Source organism: Etheostoma spectabile, chromosome 20 (assembly GCF_008692095.1).
Source record: "Etheostoma spectabile isolate EspeVRDwgs_2016 chromosome 20, UIUC_Espe_1.0, whole genome shotgun sequence".
NCBI classification, from domain to species: domain Eukaryota; kingdom Metazoa; phylum Chordata; class Actinopteri; order Perciformes; family Percidae; genus Etheostoma; species Etheostoma spectabile.
In genome coordinates, this window is record NC_045752.1 from 2,232,103 (window position 1) to 2,250,861 (window position 18,759).

At 40.4% G+C, this 18,759-nt stretch overlaps 2 protein-coding genes across 6 annotated transcripts in view; both read right to left on the reverse strand.

Moving 5' to 3' along the window:
• The window catches only part of dtnbb (dystrobrevin, beta b), a 40,041-nt gene extending 38,046 nt beyond the window's left edge, over nucleotides 1-1,995 (reverse strand). Inside the window, exon 1 of the mRNA XM_032500916.1 lies at nucleotides 1,753-1,995. The gene's annotated coding sequence lies outside the window, so the exon portion shown is untranslated. The remainder of the gene's footprint in view (nucleotides 1-1,752) is intronic.
• A 3,490-nt stretch (nucleotides 1,996-5,485) lies between these two features.
• asxl2 (ASXL transcriptional regulator 2) lies at nucleotides 5,486-18,750 on the reverse strand. Of its 5 annotated transcripts, none has more exons than XM_032500802.1 (13): nucleotides 18,549-18,750; nucleotides 17,062-17,144; nucleotides 16,835-16,837; nucleotides 15,847-15,955; nucleotides 14,260-14,401; nucleotides 12,940-13,058; nucleotides 11,788-11,908; nucleotides 11,329-11,388; nucleotides 9,881-10,041; nucleotides 9,433-9,529; nucleotides 9,182-9,287; nucleotides 7,752-8,478; nucleotides 5,486-7,387 (listed from the first exon to the last, which is right to left on the reverse strand). In XM_032500802.1, the coding sequence occupies exons 1-13, from the start codon at nucleotides 18,603-18,605 to the stop codon at nucleotides 5,573-5,575; spliced, it is 3,600 nt and encodes a 1,199-aa protein (XP_032356693.1). In that variant the 5' UTR covers nucleotides 18,606-18,750; the 3' UTR covers nucleotides 5,486-5,572. The 5 variants fall into 5 exon arrangements, 4 of the variants coding, with proteins under 4 accessions (XP_032356693.1, XP_032356694.1, XP_032356695.1 ...); XM_032500805.1 differs by lacking the exon at nucleotides 5,486-7,387 and adding an exon at nucleotides 8,593-8,680 and having other exon boundaries at nucleotides 8,356-8,482; XM_032500803.1 differs by lacking the exon at nucleotides 16,835-16,837.
• Between the last annotated feature and the right edge of the window lie 9 nt (nucleotides 18,751-18,759).

Sequence of the window (18,759 nt, forward strand, 5' to 3'; positions counted from 1 at the left end):
CTAATGGGGAGCCTAATAATATCAAAAAATCAAAAGTATGAAATGTCAAAAGAGTTAAAAATATATAGTATACATAGTTGCAACAATTAGACAGACAGACAGACAGACACTTTATATAATCATTTTTGTCATTTTTTAGCAGAAATGGCAAACATTTGCTAGTCACAGCTATCCAAATGTAACTGAATGCTTTTCTGCCTCGTATATGATAGTAAATGAATAAATGTTCTGACAAAACAAGACGTCGCCTTGGGCTCTAAGAAGTTACAACGGCATTGTTCACTATTTTCTGACATTTTATATACAAAACAATTCATTGATTGATCGACAAAATAATCTGAAGATTAATCAACAGTAATAGTAGACGTTAGTTGCAGTCATAGTCATCAGGGTGACATCTTTAAGTGTTATGTTGTTCTGACCACAATCCAAAAAATATTCAATTTATATAATAGACAGTAAGAAAGAGTAAAACAGAAAACACTGACTTTTGAGAAGCTGAATAATACGCTGAAAAAAGTCAAATAATTGACTTGTATGGCTGCATCCTAAGAAAGCAACAGCAATTGGATAGCATCCTAAATGGGGCAACACACACTGTATTTTCAGGGATAATGTGTCACAGGAGTGCTGTTGTACTTTGGCGGAAAGGGAAGAAAACATGTGTGATGCAGTGGGAGACCCAACAAACACATGTCAGCAAAATAACAATGGTTCATTGTAAATATTCCGCCTATGAAGTAACTGCAGAAATTCAGGAGTAGGCTACTCAGGCCTTGCATTGGCAAGCAATGTTTGGAAGAATGTGAGCAGTGCATGACAGCCATTGAATGAGTTTAATGCAGTAGTTGATCGCTGGATGGTGTTTTTTTGCCTCCAGCATCGCCTTCCAGGCAGCTAACCCTAACATTAACCCTAGACATAACCATCGCCACGCTGCCTGGAAGGAGATGTTGGGGGCAAAAAACATCAAACGCCTAGTTGATCACTCCATGGCAGATAAGGAAACATAGAAGTTTCTAATATTTCATGAACCAAACAATTCACATACCAGAGCACATTGAGAGGTGTAGATCAGACTCAGTGTGATACTGATAAAGGTCTGAATTCATGGGATTTATAGTCAATTTCATTCACTCATTTGCACATAAATAACCATAAAGCCATACTAATTACGATATCAGCTTTTTGATACAGTAAGAATGTGTGGTTATCATTCTAAGCCCTTAAAGGGGCATTTTACTGTAACCGCACCTTCATCTTTGAGGTAATGACAACATCCTTTTGACGCGAGTCAACATAAGGACCCGGTTACTGCAGTGCCTCTCTTCCGCTGAGATCATCCACTTCTCGCTTTCTAAAGCCTCATTTCTCACAGTAAGGAATCCTGCAGCACTTAAAATTCACGTCTGAAGCGACGGTAGAACACAAAAAACGCAGCCATATTTCTGATTTAACTTCCTATTTACCTTATTTCCGCAATGGGAATGGTGTGTCGTGATGCCCATAAAACATTTTTGGATAAGAAAGAATGGCAATCCTGCATCTTTCCAGTTCGCACTGGTGTCTCGACAGGCGAATAAGAGGAATTACCAGGGAGCCGGCCTTTACCGGAGGAGAATCACGCAGGTTGCGTTTAGAGCATCACCATCATCACCATCATCGGCAGCAGCAGCATCAGATGGGGAGGATAAGTGGTCCAGGGTGAATAAGGAGGAGATATCTCCTCCTTATTCACAGCCGCACTCTCACCTTTGATGAATCCACGCGCGTCCGCCGACGTTACAGCTGTCCGAGCGATGAGAAACGGCTCGGACGATCCATAATCATATTTCAACCCACTATCCCGTTTCGTTCGACTTCAGTCTTGGGAACTGCGGTTGCAGCCGCCCCGCTCCGCACGGCATCAGCAGCGACCCAGCGGCAGAGGACGGCAGAGCGCGAGCAGCCACTGAGATGCCATGCGCGACCACCTACTATAGCCTACTTTACGCATGTGCGCACGGACGCTGGTTAAAGGCGCACTACTACTAGCCTATTGCTAGTTTTACTCTGAGTTATGATCCGAAGCATAATAGAGTGGAGATAAAAACGAAACAAACAAAAAAAAACAGATTATATGGAATTTATAATTGGAATTTAAAGCAATACTCCAGGGATTTTGTATTACACTTTCTTAAAGTTGGGGGATTCAAAAGAAACAGATTTATAACAGAATGGACAAAGTCAAAGCAGCAAAACTAGCCTGACTTTATGAGTCAAGCTCCAAAAACACTGGATCCTACATTTCATTTTTACATTTAGTGTCTGTGTGGGAGTTTCCCCCCCCCCCCATTGTGCATTCCCATTTTAAGTTTTTCTTTTATTGATGTCTCCAAGGTTCCTGACCATAGAAACACAGGGCCCTCTTGGCTATTGTAATGACCTTAGACCTATGTCATAGTTACCAGTTTTTTTGTTTCAACATAAAGAATTCCTGTTTTGTCCATCCGTTTGTCGTTTGGGGGATGGGAAACCCAAATAAAAAATGCCCCTAGCCCGCATCGTTTTCAAAGAAAAGTTTGGTCAAAGAGCAAATCCCTAGTAATAATTAATATTTATTCCCTTTCCAACAAACGTGAGCCTTAACTCAGATCCCTGTTACATTTTAAGCTCAGTTATTTGGGGTTTTTTTGCCAAAAAAACACCTGCGGGGGGGCCTCTACTCACCCCTGGGAGAGTTCCCCCTATGTTGGGTGATCCTGCCGTGGCGCAGGGGTTTGGGGGCCGACCCGCCCCTTTTTGCATGTCGTCCCCCACTCTCTCCTTTCATGTCACCACATCACTGTAATAAAGGGGAAAACCCCCCTAAAAAAAATCCCTTTGTGGTTGTACGTATTTGTTGGAGTATAGTTAGGAGAAAAAAGTTTCATGCCCAATGCATTTATACAACTGTTTTCATAGACTTTTAATACTCTCGAGATTTTAAAAACTTTAGACTCAAATAAACTTTAAATGGCCGTTACAACACCTTTTCTCCAAAAAAAAAACACACAAAAAGCTTTTCTTTTTCCCTTTGTTTACTAATATCTAAACTCGAAAATACACTTTGTTTACAACGTTTACTTTTTAACTCAGGGGGGTTTTTAATGAAGAAAATCCACCGACTAATAAAAAATTCCCTGGGTTAAAGGGACTTTCCCAAAAGGTTTTGGGGGGCCCGAACTTAACGCTAATTTTAAAAAAACAACTCTCTTCTGAACACCCCCAACTAACTTCATGACACTGGGGATGGCTGCCTGATTCACCTTTCAGTCCTTATTAACAAAGATTTCAGCTGCCTTTTGGGTTGGTTGGTTGATTGCCTTTTTCGTGCAATCCGCCCCCCAAACTCTACTGGAAATACATCTCATAATTAAACCCACAAAACAAAATTTTATGGGGGTAAATTTTAATTTGGGAAAACCAATAAAATACTGTTTTCACTATTTTTGGTGAAGACTATCAAAATATTGGAAAACTGTCCGATTCAAACCCCCTAAAATCTTAAAATCCAAACTTCCACAAGACACGCCCCCATTTATTACAAATAACATTTAAAAATTTTTTGGGTTTAATCCCTAACCTAAAAATGGTGCTTTAAAAACATATCTTTTTGTGTTTATAAGGTAATGACACATGTAGAAGCAAAAAACGTACACCTTAGACACATCTCTATAAAAATAGGCCAACAAACCCAGGGGGGGGGAACTGGCCTCAGAATTTTGAACCGGGGCCTTTGATTAAAAGAAAATTTTCTTGTAGGGGGTCTGTCCAGTCTAAACAAAATTATAGGAAAAACGGACAGCCAATATATTATTATAGTAAATACCCTGTGGATTTTCAAAAACAATTATCAAATAGATTTTTTTTATATTAAAATATATTAATTAAAATATATTACTTTGTTCTAGTCAGACATTAAAAACAAGTTAATTATTTAGTTTTTTTTTTTTTTAAAGGTGACTTTGGCATATTACCTTGGAAATAATTGCTATAAAAACAGGCCTACTTTTCACCTCGAGGAGATTTTATAATAAAGTTGATGCGTCTTAATTTGTAATCAGCAGGAACACCTGAAAAACCTGCTAAGGTAACGCTTGACACTGGCCTATTTGCACGTTTTTTAGTGGTAAAAAAGCTTTTGCACTGGTTATCGAATGCAGCTAAAGGTTTGTAAAACACTAAAAAAAGTCTGGTTCATCCTTGTCCTCACACACATCCATTTTTCATTATGAAACTGTCCAGTATTCATGTCCTTTACAATGCTCCACCACATTAAAATAGGGGGTCTCTCCAATTCTGGGGAAAAGGCCATTTAAAGTGAAATGTTACCCCCGCCTTAAATCACGTCTATGTCCTCTCATCATTTTGAAAAAACTCAAGCTGCTATCAAAATCTTTCGTGATAAAGCATTTAGCGTTTTAGCTAACTACTGTTCTCCATTTTTTCCACGGTAAAAAAATTTTTTTGTAAAAAAACGATATGTCACAATGTAGCTGCACGAAAAAATAAAATACTTTCTACTCTGGCATACTTAAATAAAAATTTTTCCGAAAGAACAATTATCTTCATTTTCTCCCCCTTGCCTTGAGTGTTTTTTTTTGTTTTTTTTGTTTTTACTGTTTTGCCACTTCTGTCTATCTAAAAAAAAGCATGGGAAAACCTGTCCGGGGGACAATATCTACAAACGGCTTTTTTGGGGGTGGGGGGAGAAAATGAAAGTTTCCCCAGTAGGTACTCTAACCTTGCAGAAAGCCATAAGCATTTTTGATATAAAAGATTCTTCCTTTCCTTTTTTTAATTTATCGTCCAACACCTATTCCGGTGGTTTTTTTAAATGCTTCCCCTTGTAATGTTAAAAAAGAGTTTGTGCACAAATTGTTTTATAATACATTCAAAAATTTCTTTATATATCTTTCTAAACTATACTTTTTTTTTGTTTTTAAAATAGTGGATCCTAAAAAGGGACTTTTAATAAATGTTCTGTATTTCCTTCCCCCCCCGCGGGTAAAAGCCAGGGTACCTTACCAAAATTACATTACGCCCTTATTTTTTTAGCCTTTTAAACCTAACTGATAGGGCCCCCTAATAAAAAAGTGTCATCTTAAAAAACGTTTGTTTTAAAAAAAACTTCTTTTTTCCCCCCTTTTTATATATAATAAAAAATTAAAATTTTAAAAATTATATATATAATTATATATAAAAAATAAAATTAAAAATATATCACACTAATCCAGCCGGTGCAACATTTAATTTTATATTTTTCACCATCTGATAACACTGTTTGATTTTCAACCTGATTTATATTTCTCCAAAAAATTGCAGGAAAAAACTTTTCATGATGTTTGGGGTTACAAAAGCCCCCCCAGTGTAAAATCCGTCTTTTCCAAAAGCGACGGTGCTGGTTGTTTTGTCTGGAGTGTGGCCACCGTGCTTCACCCCAGCAGTGATTTAGTATTGATTCTGAATGACCTGCTTCTGCTTCGGGTCTTGCTTCAGTACAAATCAAACCGTGATACTGTATCTTCTAATTATTATTATTCATTTCATATCATCGAACAACTAAACATGACACGCAGAGTTTCGAGGGCCCGATGCAGTCATCGTGGCAAAAGGCTCCGCATCCTTTGCACATGATCATGGCCTTCAGTCTGCAGTAGCATTTAGACTGGACGTCCTCCATGTTGGAGCCTTCGATGAACGACTGCTCAGGTGAGGGATCGTCCTGGTTGCTGTGGCCTAACGAGTGACCGGCAGGTATGGTGGTGACGGTCACTGAGAAAGACATGACGCTCCCGTGGACACCGCCGCCGGCCTCTGATGAGGCTGTGGGGGAGCAGATGCCTGCAGTGCTGCGGTTCAAAGTGTTAGGTACAGACATGCTGATAGTGCCACCGTAGCATGATGCTGCCATGACTTCCTGATTATCGAGTGTTCTCTGGGTTTGAAAGGCAGACTGTCGCTGGTAACTGGGGTCCACTTGGTTAAGATATGGCTCGGAGTTTCCTTGGTTACTATTGCAGAGTTCGAGGTGCCTTCGTTGTGACTGAGAAAAAGGGCTGGTGTCTTCTTTAGCTGTCCCACTGGTGCTGTTGTTATCGGCACCGACTGCACTATCCTCTGACCCAGGTTCCGTCTTTACATTGGTGCAATGCTGAATGCTCGTTGCTTCGTCAGACTTGGTCACTGAGCATCCATGCTGCTCTGTTTTTACCTCAGAAGCAGGAAAAAAGCATTTGTTGGCTGGTTCTTTATCCTTGGCCGCCTCCTCTCCTTCTGTGCTTTCCCTTTTTAAACTGGATAGAGACGTGTTTGGGATGACAGACTGGTGCAGTCTCTTGCTCTCTGGTCCTCGGCCATATGTGGACACATTAAGCAGGTAATGACCTGTCATGGCAGGCCTGGGCATCCTCTTACGACCCAGAAATCCTACAGAAATCCTGGATTGGTCCTGATGCTCTTCTGCGTGCACTAGCTGATAGACTTTGTATTGAGGTTGCTGAGGCCCCAGACCACCATAAGGCTGACTCTGCTGGCCTTTCCTCTGAATCAGAGCCTGGAGGATCTGCTCCTGAGTCTCCTCATCAGGAAGTTCCCTGTGATGTCTTGGGTACTCTGAGAAAACCTCTGTGTGTCCTGCTGTATTGAACTGGCGGGCCATCTCCTTATCAGACCTGTGCTCAGCAGAGTGTGGTGTCTTCCCCTTACTACCAGAGGGTACATTTGACATCTTCACTTCCACCTTGGATAGCGGTTTTGGGAGGATCTGCTCCAATGGAACCTCTTTACCCTGCAGAAGCTGAGTGACCAGTGGGTTATTTGCAGGGATACAGGAGCTGATCTTGGTTGATGATATAGCAAGTGATGGGCTTTCTTGTCCCATGAGAGCGTGCACAGATGGCTGAGTGGGTTGCATTTGAATGCTGTTGGGCGCACTGACAGTACCAGCAGAATGACCTTTGTTTTTATCATCAGTTTTGCTTGAGTAAGATGTTTGAAACCGGTTTGGGCTTAACTGGCTAAAAGAGTCCAGTGGGCGAGGAGGAGGAGTACTGGTCTGACCGCTGCTGCTGGAGGCTGGTAACCTGGTTGATGCCTGTGGGGATGTTGGGCTGGGGCTGGGTGAGGGCTGGGTCTGCTCACCACTGCCTCCCCCTGGCCCTGGGCCTGGCACCGCTCCTTTCGACGCGGATGATACTGCGGCAGCCGCTGCTCGCTGCGCTCGTGCAAGCTGAGCTTTGGCTTTGATGTCAGCCAAAGTGCGAGCACCAGTACGACCTGGGCTGCTAAGGGGGGCCGGGAGGGGAGTCCTGGGAGAGAGTTGGCTAGGTGACAAAGGAATGGGAAGAATCCGGGACACTGGGATCTGCAAAGTAAAAAAAAAAACAAGATATTAGAGAATTATTTCAAGATATACATATAAAAGTAAATGAAAAACCTCCATAATATTATTGCTTCCTCTTGGCTATAAAACACTGGCAGAGAAATGCATTAGGGGTTCGATTAGGGGTCCTATGGACATTTTGATCATTTTTGACACATTTTTGCCATGACTCTTGGTTGCCATTGGAATCCACTCAAACTGCTGGGAATCTAAGCTACTGTAAATACAGCTGCCACCTTCTGCAAAGAAGCAGGCTACACAATTATCAGAGCCACCTTTCAACATTTGTGTACTCAAAGGATAAACAGATCAGAGAAGACTTTGTGTTCAGAGACATTTTTCCTACCTTGAGTGGTGGAACCCTCTGATTTGTTGTTGAAGTTGGTGTAGCAGGGCTGGATACGGATGACGCTGGAGGAGATACAGAGGAGACTGAGGACACTGAGGAAATTGAGGACATACGGGGCCTTTTCTCTGGTGTCAATTCATCCCCAATCTCACTGAGAGATTTTCTTTTTAGCGGCTCTGAGGGGCCACTGGGCTCAGGGTTGACCTCTTTGCTCTCCTCAGCGGGCTTAACCACAGACACCGGCTGATCCTCTTTTAGCTCTAAACTATCCTTTTGTGGGCCGCTCTTCTTCACAGGCGACTGGGGAAGTTTAGTTTTCTCCTCCTTCACTTCCTCTTTATGCTCCTTTTCAGGCAGTGTACCTACTGGGACCCGTTCGGTCGGCCCTTCAACCTCCACTGTTTTCACTGCAGGTGCTGGCCCAGAATGTGCTGTTGTGTTTAACTTACGATCCTCAGCGTACTGTGAGCGCCGTGTCTTCATGGGCTCTGTGGTGGAGACTGGCTCTCTCTGAGCAGGCTGCACCTTCAGAAGTTCCTTTGTTGGCTTCATGTCTTTCACAGCGGTTGCAGCATCAGTCTGGCTGCTGTCCTTTGAGCCCTTGGGATCCTCTGGTGCTTGAGCAGCAGGTCCTGTCTGATGAGGGGGGGACTGGGGTCTGGCAGACTCCTGATTCATATCAGCCTCTGTCAGCTCTTTGGATTCCTCAAAGCTGAGCCCAGAGCTATATATATATATATAGATAGATAGACAGATAGACAAAAGTCACTCTTATTCCCCAATTTTGACATCTTCATTTACACAAAGCTCTGTATTTTTTATTGAATAAGCCATATTCTGATGAGAGGCCTTAGTATGAATTATGAGGATGATTATGAAACTTAAAAATGTGACTGCTTCGGTTGGCATTTTGATCAATCAATGAGCTGCCAAATTAGATACATTTTTAAACAGCTAACCAAGTCAATTTATTTATTTGATTTAGCCTTGTCTTGAAGCAATATGATGCTGTTGGATACAAAGCAATTCAATAGTACAGTATGTGATGAATACTGTGAACAAACACTGTACTTCTACTAATAATGTAGTTTTATGTTCCGGAAATCTTATTCCTGTAACGTGAGAGGGTGATGAGGGAGGTAATTGGATCATATTTGGAATTTCATTCAACTTTAAATAAGCCTTTTAAACACGCCAGCATTTAATAACAATGCAAATCTGATACTACTGTAGATATTCAATCATGATGACGTGAAGAAAATAATCCTGAGGAAAAGTAGGAAAAGTTCTGCTTGTAGTTCCTATGGGTAGAGGGCTTTTTCATTTTGGCATTTGGAAAATATGAAAATAATATGTCTTCTAACTTCTCAAAAAGCGGATTGGATTCGTGAATGAATATAAATAATAAATCAAAGAGGAGAACTTACTTTTCACCATAATAGTTTTCAAAGAAGGCCTCCTTCCAGTGTTCTACTCTCTTTTCCTTCTCTATTTCTTGGCGCATTCGTAGCTGCAACTCAGGAGTGAATTCCCCTGTAAAGAACAAAGTTACGTCATTATAAAAAAACAAAAAAAACAGACTCATTCTGTGTAGTGGCACTAAACCTTGGGTGACAGCAATATTTCTTTGACTATAAACTGAATGCAGCTATTATCAGTGGGAAACTGTTGCACTGACCCTCAGACAGTCTCTCCTTCCAAGACTGAGCTGCTGATGTGAAGAACTCATTGTTCAAAGCAGAACTAGTCACCTTCAGAAGGCCATCCATGCAAGCCTGGGGAGAGGAGGCACAATGTTGTGACTAACATCGTCACGATCACCACCACTGCATCAGTACGTCCACTTATGCTTCCCATATGCGATACATATACGGTACAGTTAAACATGTAGCATTGGGGAACATGAATTAATGCTGTACAGAAGTTAGCTGTGTGATATGTATATGTGCAGATTGGTTTTCTATATTTCTAAAGTTATAATTATTAGTTACATATATTATTATTATTAGTCGATATCTGACGGTAGACAGGAAAGATGGGAAATGACATGCAAAAATATTACATTCTAAATTTAGTGCTAGATAATGCAACAAAAGCATAAAAAGTATGTATTATTTTAGAGCCACCTGCCGGTCAACTTCAGGCAGGAGTTTGAGAAGTCTCTGTTGGCAGTCCGGGGGCAGGACCGAGAAGGTGTGCTTGTTGATGATCGCCCGCAAGTTAGTGTTTACCAATATAGAGTCGGGTGTTTCCACATCTATATTACACTTGGTACGTTTCAGCTGCCCTGCAACACAAAACAGGAAACAGATGTTAACCAAGACAGATCAAGCAATGCAGAAACATGTCGATCTTGCAACTGACATCTTGCGTAATTTACTCTCCCCTGTGGTCGTGTTATTTGTTAACTGTTTGTTAACTTATTTATTTATTTTAATAAGTAGTTACGAAACAAGTGAAATTATCCCAACGTTCCTTGTTCTGCTAATGTGGGATCATTTCACTTGTTTCGTAACTACTTATTAAACAATACAGTTAACTCTATCTAAGTCCAAGAAAGTCAGATTATTTGAACTATTTTAGTGGATAAGGTTAGTCAACTCATTCCTAGTCAACAAATCCCATAAAAAGACCAAAATCAACAATGCATACCGTATGTCCGTCTTTCAGTACTGTGCGACTTCCCTACCCTGTATATAGCAAAAAGCCCCAAGCGCTTTGGTTCCTACCTTTAAATACAGAAAAAATATTCTAAAACAGCTTGGCAGTTTTAAGTAAATGCTACTCCAGCAGAAGTAAATAATGCATTTGTTGGAGACTATTTAAGGCAGCGGATTAAAACATTTTTGGCGCACTTGGGAGTATTTATTTACAACACCAGAACATTGTCTTGCGTTTGCTGTAATGAAAGAACATGCCATCCAGTGCATCAGTGGGATTTGTAATACTTTTTTGACAACAGAGGAATATGCTATACTAGACTTTGGGAACACAGGCAATACTTGATGAAAGGATAGGAATATTGGTTTATGGGAGCTGTTATCACCAGCCCTTTCCCAGCAGGTGACCGCACTTCTTGTTGACGTTCAAAGTATTTAAAAAAAAAAACAAGGCTAGCTCGCCCCTCCCTCCTCCTCCTGCTTTGTTATGTTTGGTGGTGCAGGTTGGCACAGGTTGTTTTCGTTGGCGTTTGTGGAGCCTTGGCTGTCTACAGAGACTGTGTTTTTTTATAGTTCAGGGGACAGGCAGCTCGTTGATAGTGAGGACATGTTTGCTGTATGTGACAAAAGATGTTGAAGCCTGTGTGGCCATTTAGCTCAGTTGGTCGAGCAGGAAGCACATGCACATAGGTTTATTCCTTGATGCAGAAGATCCAGGGATCCGACCAGTGACGGTTTTCCTGCGTGTCTTCCCCCTCTCGCTCCCCTTTCAAGCCTGAGATGTCCTTTCATTAAAGGCAGAAATGCCCATAAAAAATTCTTTAAAAAAAACAGATGATGTAGCCTAAAAAAACGTGTGAGCACCTTTAAGATTTCCAAACCACTCGGATAAATGAAGTAGATGTCTGAATTACCTGCATTAAGGCGGCCTGACCTCGGAGGACCCTTCCTGGGAACAACTGGGTGGCATAGGTCTGTTAGACAGAGGGATAGGAATAGAAGGAAAAGCTCTGAGAAATTGCAAACCAGAGATCTAACTTTTTCCGCACTGTTGTTGCCAATTATATGAGTCATGTTTGAATGATAATAATACTATGCCTTTTGTTGTGTAGTTATGCAAACAAGTAATAACAATCCATCAGTTTTGTTTGTCACATGAAATCGTACAAGGTACAATTCCAGTGAAATGTAATCCCATCAGCTCCTTGTACATGATAACAGGACAATACCTAAGAACTTTACCAATATCACTCATTTATCCTCAAAACTGTGTATAATAATATCATGCCGTGCACATCAGTAAAATATCCAAGAGATGACTACTACCCATTTCATTTTATTTGGTATATAACTATTTAATAGCTGCCACCTACCAGTCTTTGTAGTGATGTTGTCAGCCATATCTTTGATGGTTTTCAGAAGCAGTCTAGGACTGGAGGTGGTTGGCATCCCCCCCTGTCTGCGCTGGTTTCTCTGTTGCTGCTGCTTCAAGGCCTAAAACGATCAGAATAAGGAAGGAGCAAATAGCCAGCAGTATGAGAAACACCGAGTGTGAATGTGTGTAACCCTCTGTTTCCCTGCAACTACTCCCCAGGGCCACGTGCCTGGTTAAACAGCTAAAAAACAGTGCAGCAGTGAAACAAAGGTTGCATAACACAAGCATAAATTCAGTAAATTCAAAGTCTGATCACCTCCCAATCACAATGTCAACGGATTACAGAAGCAATCCATGACAGTCCACCGAGTGCTTCTCTTTTGTTTTAGCTGACTGAAGTAAAAAGGAAACTACAGGAAGGAAAATATACAATAAGTCTCTCCAGCACTAATATTTTAGCCAAATTGCCATCTTCAAGGGCTTCGCCCCAAAAAATGAACACAAATTTGGGCTTACAGAGCTGAAAAATTCCCCTCGCCGATGGAGGTTACAATCTGTGCAAAAAGGGAACTAATTAAATGGAAACAAAAGACAAGCGCCATTTGGAAATGTTTAACGGGGATATGAGGAATTATACGTAAAACCCGCTGCCGCCTATTTTGTTTAAAAAAACAGCCCCGAGTTTTACAGACAGGGGGAAGTAGTTGGGGTGTTTAAAGCCAACATGGGTTATGTACATGTTTACCGAAAACGTGTCAGCGGAAAAGTTTTTGAAAAAAGTGGGAAAAAGCAGAAAAGACGAGAGATTTTCACTAGTTTTGAGGTGTGAGTTTTTGATTCAGATTAGTACTTTTTTTGGGTTTATAGACTTTTTCATTTTTTGGATAAAAAACTGTAATCCGATAAAAAAAAAAATTAATATTTATATGCAAGAACAAATATATGAAAACGTTACTTAACCAGAACACATTTGTGTGTTGCAGCGTGAGGTGGCAGGGTGTGTATACAGGCGTATGTGAGTATGAGGGTGTTGCAGGAACTCGTGCACCATCTGAGACTTGTTTGCACAAATAGTGAAAACAGTACTTACTCCACTGAGTAGCTGTAATTTACACAATACAATATAAAAGAATAACGAACCCATCAGTACCTGTTTCAATGCTTTCTTGCTGTGTTTCTGCGAGGAAGAGATGAGTTTACCGGTGGGGACAGAAGGCGACGAGCATCGAGGCTGCGGAGAAGACGGCTGTGACTGCAGCATGGAGGGAACTACCAAATACAAAAGCACAAAATACACTTCCTGAGGGTGGTGTACAGACTTTATCACATCATGCTTTTGTTTTGATGAAACTGAAACCAATACCATGCACAAAGAAGCAGATTCCATTACCTTGCTAGTATATCATATCACTTAAAATGGGCTGAACGTCTCAATAGGAAGCTTGTTCCCAGTAATCTCTCGGTTTTTCAAACTACTTTTCTACACACGGTAGTGTTTCCACTTTCGACGCCACTTAATTTGTAGCTCTTTGCATTGATTTTTTCAAAAATAAGACTATGCGAGTCCTCCCACTCAGATCTAAACCTAAGTTACTTGGCAGTTTCTAACTTGTGCATAATGAGGAAGCGGTCATGGGTCGTACTGAGAAAACACAGTTTCCTGTTTTAACAGTCACTTTCAAGTGGCAGAGAGAAATAATGAGAGTCAGTGAGAGCACAGCCTGAAGAAAACGAAAAATAATTGCTACTTGAGAAGTTCATTCTCCAAAGTTGCGCTGTGATCAGGTGTGCAATCCACAATGATTTGACACCACAGACACACGAAAGAGCAAACGCTGCTATGACGTCAGTGCCGTGTGCAGACTGCAGCTTCTCTGGTGACAATTAACGGAAGACAATGTGGACACAGTGTGTTTGTTTAAAGATAAAACCCACCTTTTGCTATCATCATGTTTGACGCTCGGTGTAATCCAGGAATTATTTTGCGAGGAGACGGTGTAACTTGTGTTTGCCTCTCTACCGCTACTGCAGCTTGTTTCCTGTGTTTCAGCAGTCACTTTTAACTGGGAGGGGGCGTCGACTGCGATAGTCACAACTAGGTAACCAACCAGCGAAAATCAGGTAATGAGCAGAGCTACAGTCAAACTGCTGTTGATGGAATATCTTTCTCTTCTTTTGATTCTCCCGGAATGACCGTTTAACAGAAGTGACTATTAACGCAATAAGAAAGAAGCCTTAACTATTTTATACTTAAAATAGAGCTTGCAAATAAAACAAATTTGAGCATTGTTTTTTTAGGGTATTAAATTAATGTAATTAGTTAGCTTTCAGAATTAGTCTTCTATCAGGAATGTTAACGTCTATAATAAATAGTCATGTATTCAAGCTATTAATGATTCTAAAAAAGCTTTTGGAGATGATGGTCAGTGTACAAACGGTTAAGAATGATTCTGTTTGCGCTGTACAGTACCTCTTCGCATCCACCTTCCTGTCCGGCCCTCTCCTGCGACGGCGCTGCTGTTGTTTTCTGTGCTTTGGGAGTCAGAAAGATTGTCACTGCTCTCCTCAGAGCTCTCCTCAGACAGCTCCTTCGCCACAACTGAGAAGTCCTTCTACATAAAAACAATAGTACATAGAGTATATTACCTTTTATGTTATAGATGCAGAAAAAGCAAAGCCAAGCACAGTAATTCAAAAACATTTTGTGGCACACACACACACACACACACACACACACACACACACACACACACACACACACACACACACACACACAACACACACACACACACACACACACACACACACACACGTCATACTTGTAGAATTCAACCAAAGCATTAATTAATCGCAGGTTCAAACCTTTTTTCTCAGTAGCAACTAATTTCCCACATGTGGTCCATCATCGTTATAAAACATATCCTGCAAGCTTTGTAACAATTGGACAAACGGTGCACTTTGTTTGAAATGCCTACAACAAGAGCTGGGCAATATATGGATATTATATCAATATTGTGACATGAGACTAGATATTGTCTTAGATTTTGGATATCGTAATATGGCAGAAGTGTTGTCTTTTCCTGGCTTCAAAGGCTGCATTACATCATACATTACATACATTACATAACATCACATAACTCTGTAATGTTATTTTCTTAATTTACCAGACTATTGTAACTGTTCTATTATTTGCCTTTACCCACTTAGTCATTATATCCACATCACTGACGATTAGTTATCTAAAATCTCATTGTGTACATATTTTGTGAAAGCACCAAGTGTCAACACCACAATATCGTTGCGGTATCAATATCGAGATATTTGGTCAAAAATATCACAATATTTGATTTTCTCCATATCGCCCAGCCCTACCTACATCTGATTTGTCAAAAACATTTATTTTCAATTCAGTGTATTATGTAAGTCAGTCCAGCTCACAGCAATTTGAGAAAAGCAGATGACCAATACAAAAATAATTGCTAATAATAAAGCCGCAAGCTGCAATTCCAAGTTCAAACCTTGATTTGCGTCATTCCATATCCAGTTATTGTAAAGCGTCCCTTAGTGGTCACTTTAAATGAGACTTGCAGTGTATGTGTGAGGTCATTATGTAGACATTTCCTGGAAGTTTTGTGTTGATTGGACAAACATTTAGTCATGTATAGCCTGATTTGTGCTTTGCGGTTGCTGATTTGTGTCCATTTATGTCCAGAGCCACGCCCCTTTTGAGGTAATTGGTCAATAACTTTCAAAGTAATTGAGATATGGACATGCTTTATACAATACAATACTTTTAATTAGCTTGATCCATTGATGATTCACTCAAATTTGGCAGCAATCGGAGCTACGGTGTAGGAGGAGATCTCAAAAATGTGTTTTTCAAAAAATTCAAAATGATGGAAAGATTTTCTAGACGGACCTTAATGATCCTTGAGGCTTTTTTTGTAGAGCACATTAAGCTGCACCTGTTTGAGAAATTTCAATTATCTTTTACTTAATAGTAGCCCATTTGGCCTAACGCAGCACAGCAGTGAAAGTTGCTTTGTGTCTAACTAACCTTTAATGTGTAGACCCCCATTCTGCCTGGAACTTTGTAGAAGATCCCCTCCTCACCACGAGAGTTTGTGTGCAGCATTGCGTTCAGACATGCCAGTGGCGAGGTTCCACTGGATCATGAGAGAAAAACGCAAATTATACATCTTTAATCAGACAGCTAGGAGAAAGATGGAAAAGTGTCAAGACTGGTCTGATATCTGGGGGGAAATTGCTACCATGCGTCAAGAGGACATGTATAAGTTCAAGTCAGATTCACAGTGTAGTTGTGGGGAAATTTACTGAACGTTTATACAGAATCAGCTGCATAAAACTGGTTCAAGACAATCTAATCATTATACGGAAGACCTAATATTCTAAGATTGAACTTGTCTGGCACAACTTTGTCTGTTGCATAAAAATCTACTCTAGTTAAGTCAAACATTTTTAAGGCAACTTTGAGTCATTTAAAAGGGCACAATTATGCCTCAGCAGTCATGCAAAAGATGTGTCCAGAGGTACATAATGTCACAAAAATGCATTTTTGTCAACTTGCAGTATAAAACTTATAGTCCATTAAGCAATATAGTAATAAAACGCATTGAGATTGAAAAAAATGCAACATCTGTTTGTTATTTATTCAGAAAATTACACTAGTTAGGCTTACACATATTGGCAGCCAATCATTTATGTCATTAAATGTACACCCCATCAAATATTTGGATAATTTCATTTAGCTTTGTTGAACTTTTCAATCTGTATAGAGTAAAAACATCGCCATCAGATCCATGCTTTACTTTGTTAAAATATCAAGTAATTTACCGTACTGAAAAATGCAATTGTGTTTTTATGCAACAGGTGGCTACAGATGGCTACGGCAAGTCTAGGTAAAATATGAGTGTGTGAGTCCTGTCTTTATGAAACCAAACATGTTATTGTTAATAACATGCAAAGGGTAAAACCAAACGCAGTGAGTTTGTTAGAATAAGGGGTGGGGGCTAGCTTTTCCTTACCTTCTGGATGAGAACAGTGACAATGAAACAAAAAGAAACGAAACAATTATTAATTGAGTGAAATACTATGGGAACAAGTAAAAGGGAATCACATGATATGATCGATTAATAACAGAGGGAAGCGCTGTGTACTCTCTCACACGTGAAAATGTCCTATATCCTGTATCCTCCTATATCTGATATTTGCATTTGCTACAGGAAAGCTACGATGCCAGGAACATATTTACCTTATTTCCTTAAGCCTTTCTCTCTGAATCACCTGCAAGATCTCTTTATGGCTCATGGGCGTATTAGGGTATTTCTCCAAAACCTACAGCAAAATGACAAATTATCATTATCATAGAAACTTTGTACAATTGAGTTTTTCATGTGAGAGTGGTGATCATAAATGATGAAACTTGATGGAGCAATTTCCCATAGAACAGCTTTCTAACAAGTTTCTACAATGCTGCTCAAAATAATCAAAAAACACCAAATGCTTAACTAGTTAACTACTAAGTTCTAACATATGGCTGAGGAACTCTCATCAAAGGAAACACTAAACGTTTAACATTAGTCGTCAGCAAAACATGTCAACATCATAGTACGGTAATGGTACAGAAACATAAAAATATAAAACAACTGGTGTTGAGCAAACAGTGTTGCTTTTAATTTTCTCCTATCTTGTACGTTTTTGTAACGACTGCTCGTGTATCCCCTCTCTGCTTTAATATGTATGCATCTTAGCAAAACAGGACTTTTTGGAGTGTTACCTTATTACAAAAACTATAGTTATAGCTAAGTTATGTGAGCAAACTAGCTAGCTAGCTAGTTACTGTGAGTATTTCTTTCTTAGGATGGCGAAGGAATGTACGCCTACCCTGACATTCTTACCCTAACCAATCCCACTTCTTTCGCCTAAAGCTAATCAATCCAACCACAGCATGCAACGACCACTAGCCAATCAGAAGGAGAGTAGGACGGGTTATGGCTTCCCCATGCCTTCGCCATCCTAGGAAAAGAAAATGTGGCTTACGGTAAATAACTTAGTGAAGCTAATGCGTAACTGAGCAGTATACACAAGCAATAACGGTTTTATTACAAAATAGTTGTTGGAAGTTTTGGTATTTTGTAGTTATTAGCATGCTATTCATGACAGCTAGCGTTAGCTACAATGCTAGCAACACTCATTAACATAACGTTACTGTATTCGGATATGTCGCCAAACGTTGACATGCAATATATAAACTTGATTATGGAGTTACTATATATAATACAAGGCGACGTAGGGGTTAAGTTTAACAGGACACTGTTTTTTTCACTGTGTTTTATTTGAAGCTGATATCAAACAGACTTGTTGGATTGAGTTGCGTTAGCAGGAGCTAGCGTGCTAAGCTGGCTAGCGGGCAACACTCACGCGATTACTTAACGGTTACTTTATTCGACTTCAAATCGTGACGATCGTGTCACCCACAATGTGTAGGCACAACACACGGAGGTGTTTTGGAAATATGCTTGGGTGCACACAGCTGACTGTCATCTCGCTGCAGTTGTGCTCAGCGTTGACAGCTTGACGGCTAGTGACAACGGTCTTCCAAATACCGTCAACACGGGCCTTGCGCGGTGTACGCAACATCTCCACTAGCAGGTCATGAACTCATAAACACAGTTGTACAAGTGGGAGCGTTCAAGGAAAACAGCCACAACAAACGACAGATAAAAACACCTAGAATACCGTTTTGGCGGCTTCCGCCCACGTCCTCCCCTTCTTTTTCTTCTGTCTCTCCCTCATTGTGGATGTCTTGTTGCAGAGTAGTGTTGAATTAGTCTGTTCCAGTTGAAATGTTGCTTTAGTTACCGCGTAAGATCCACTCCGTCTGCCATGTTGGACTTACTGTAGAGTCATGTGACTCCGAAGGAAACGTCACCTTACTGTATAAAGCTGT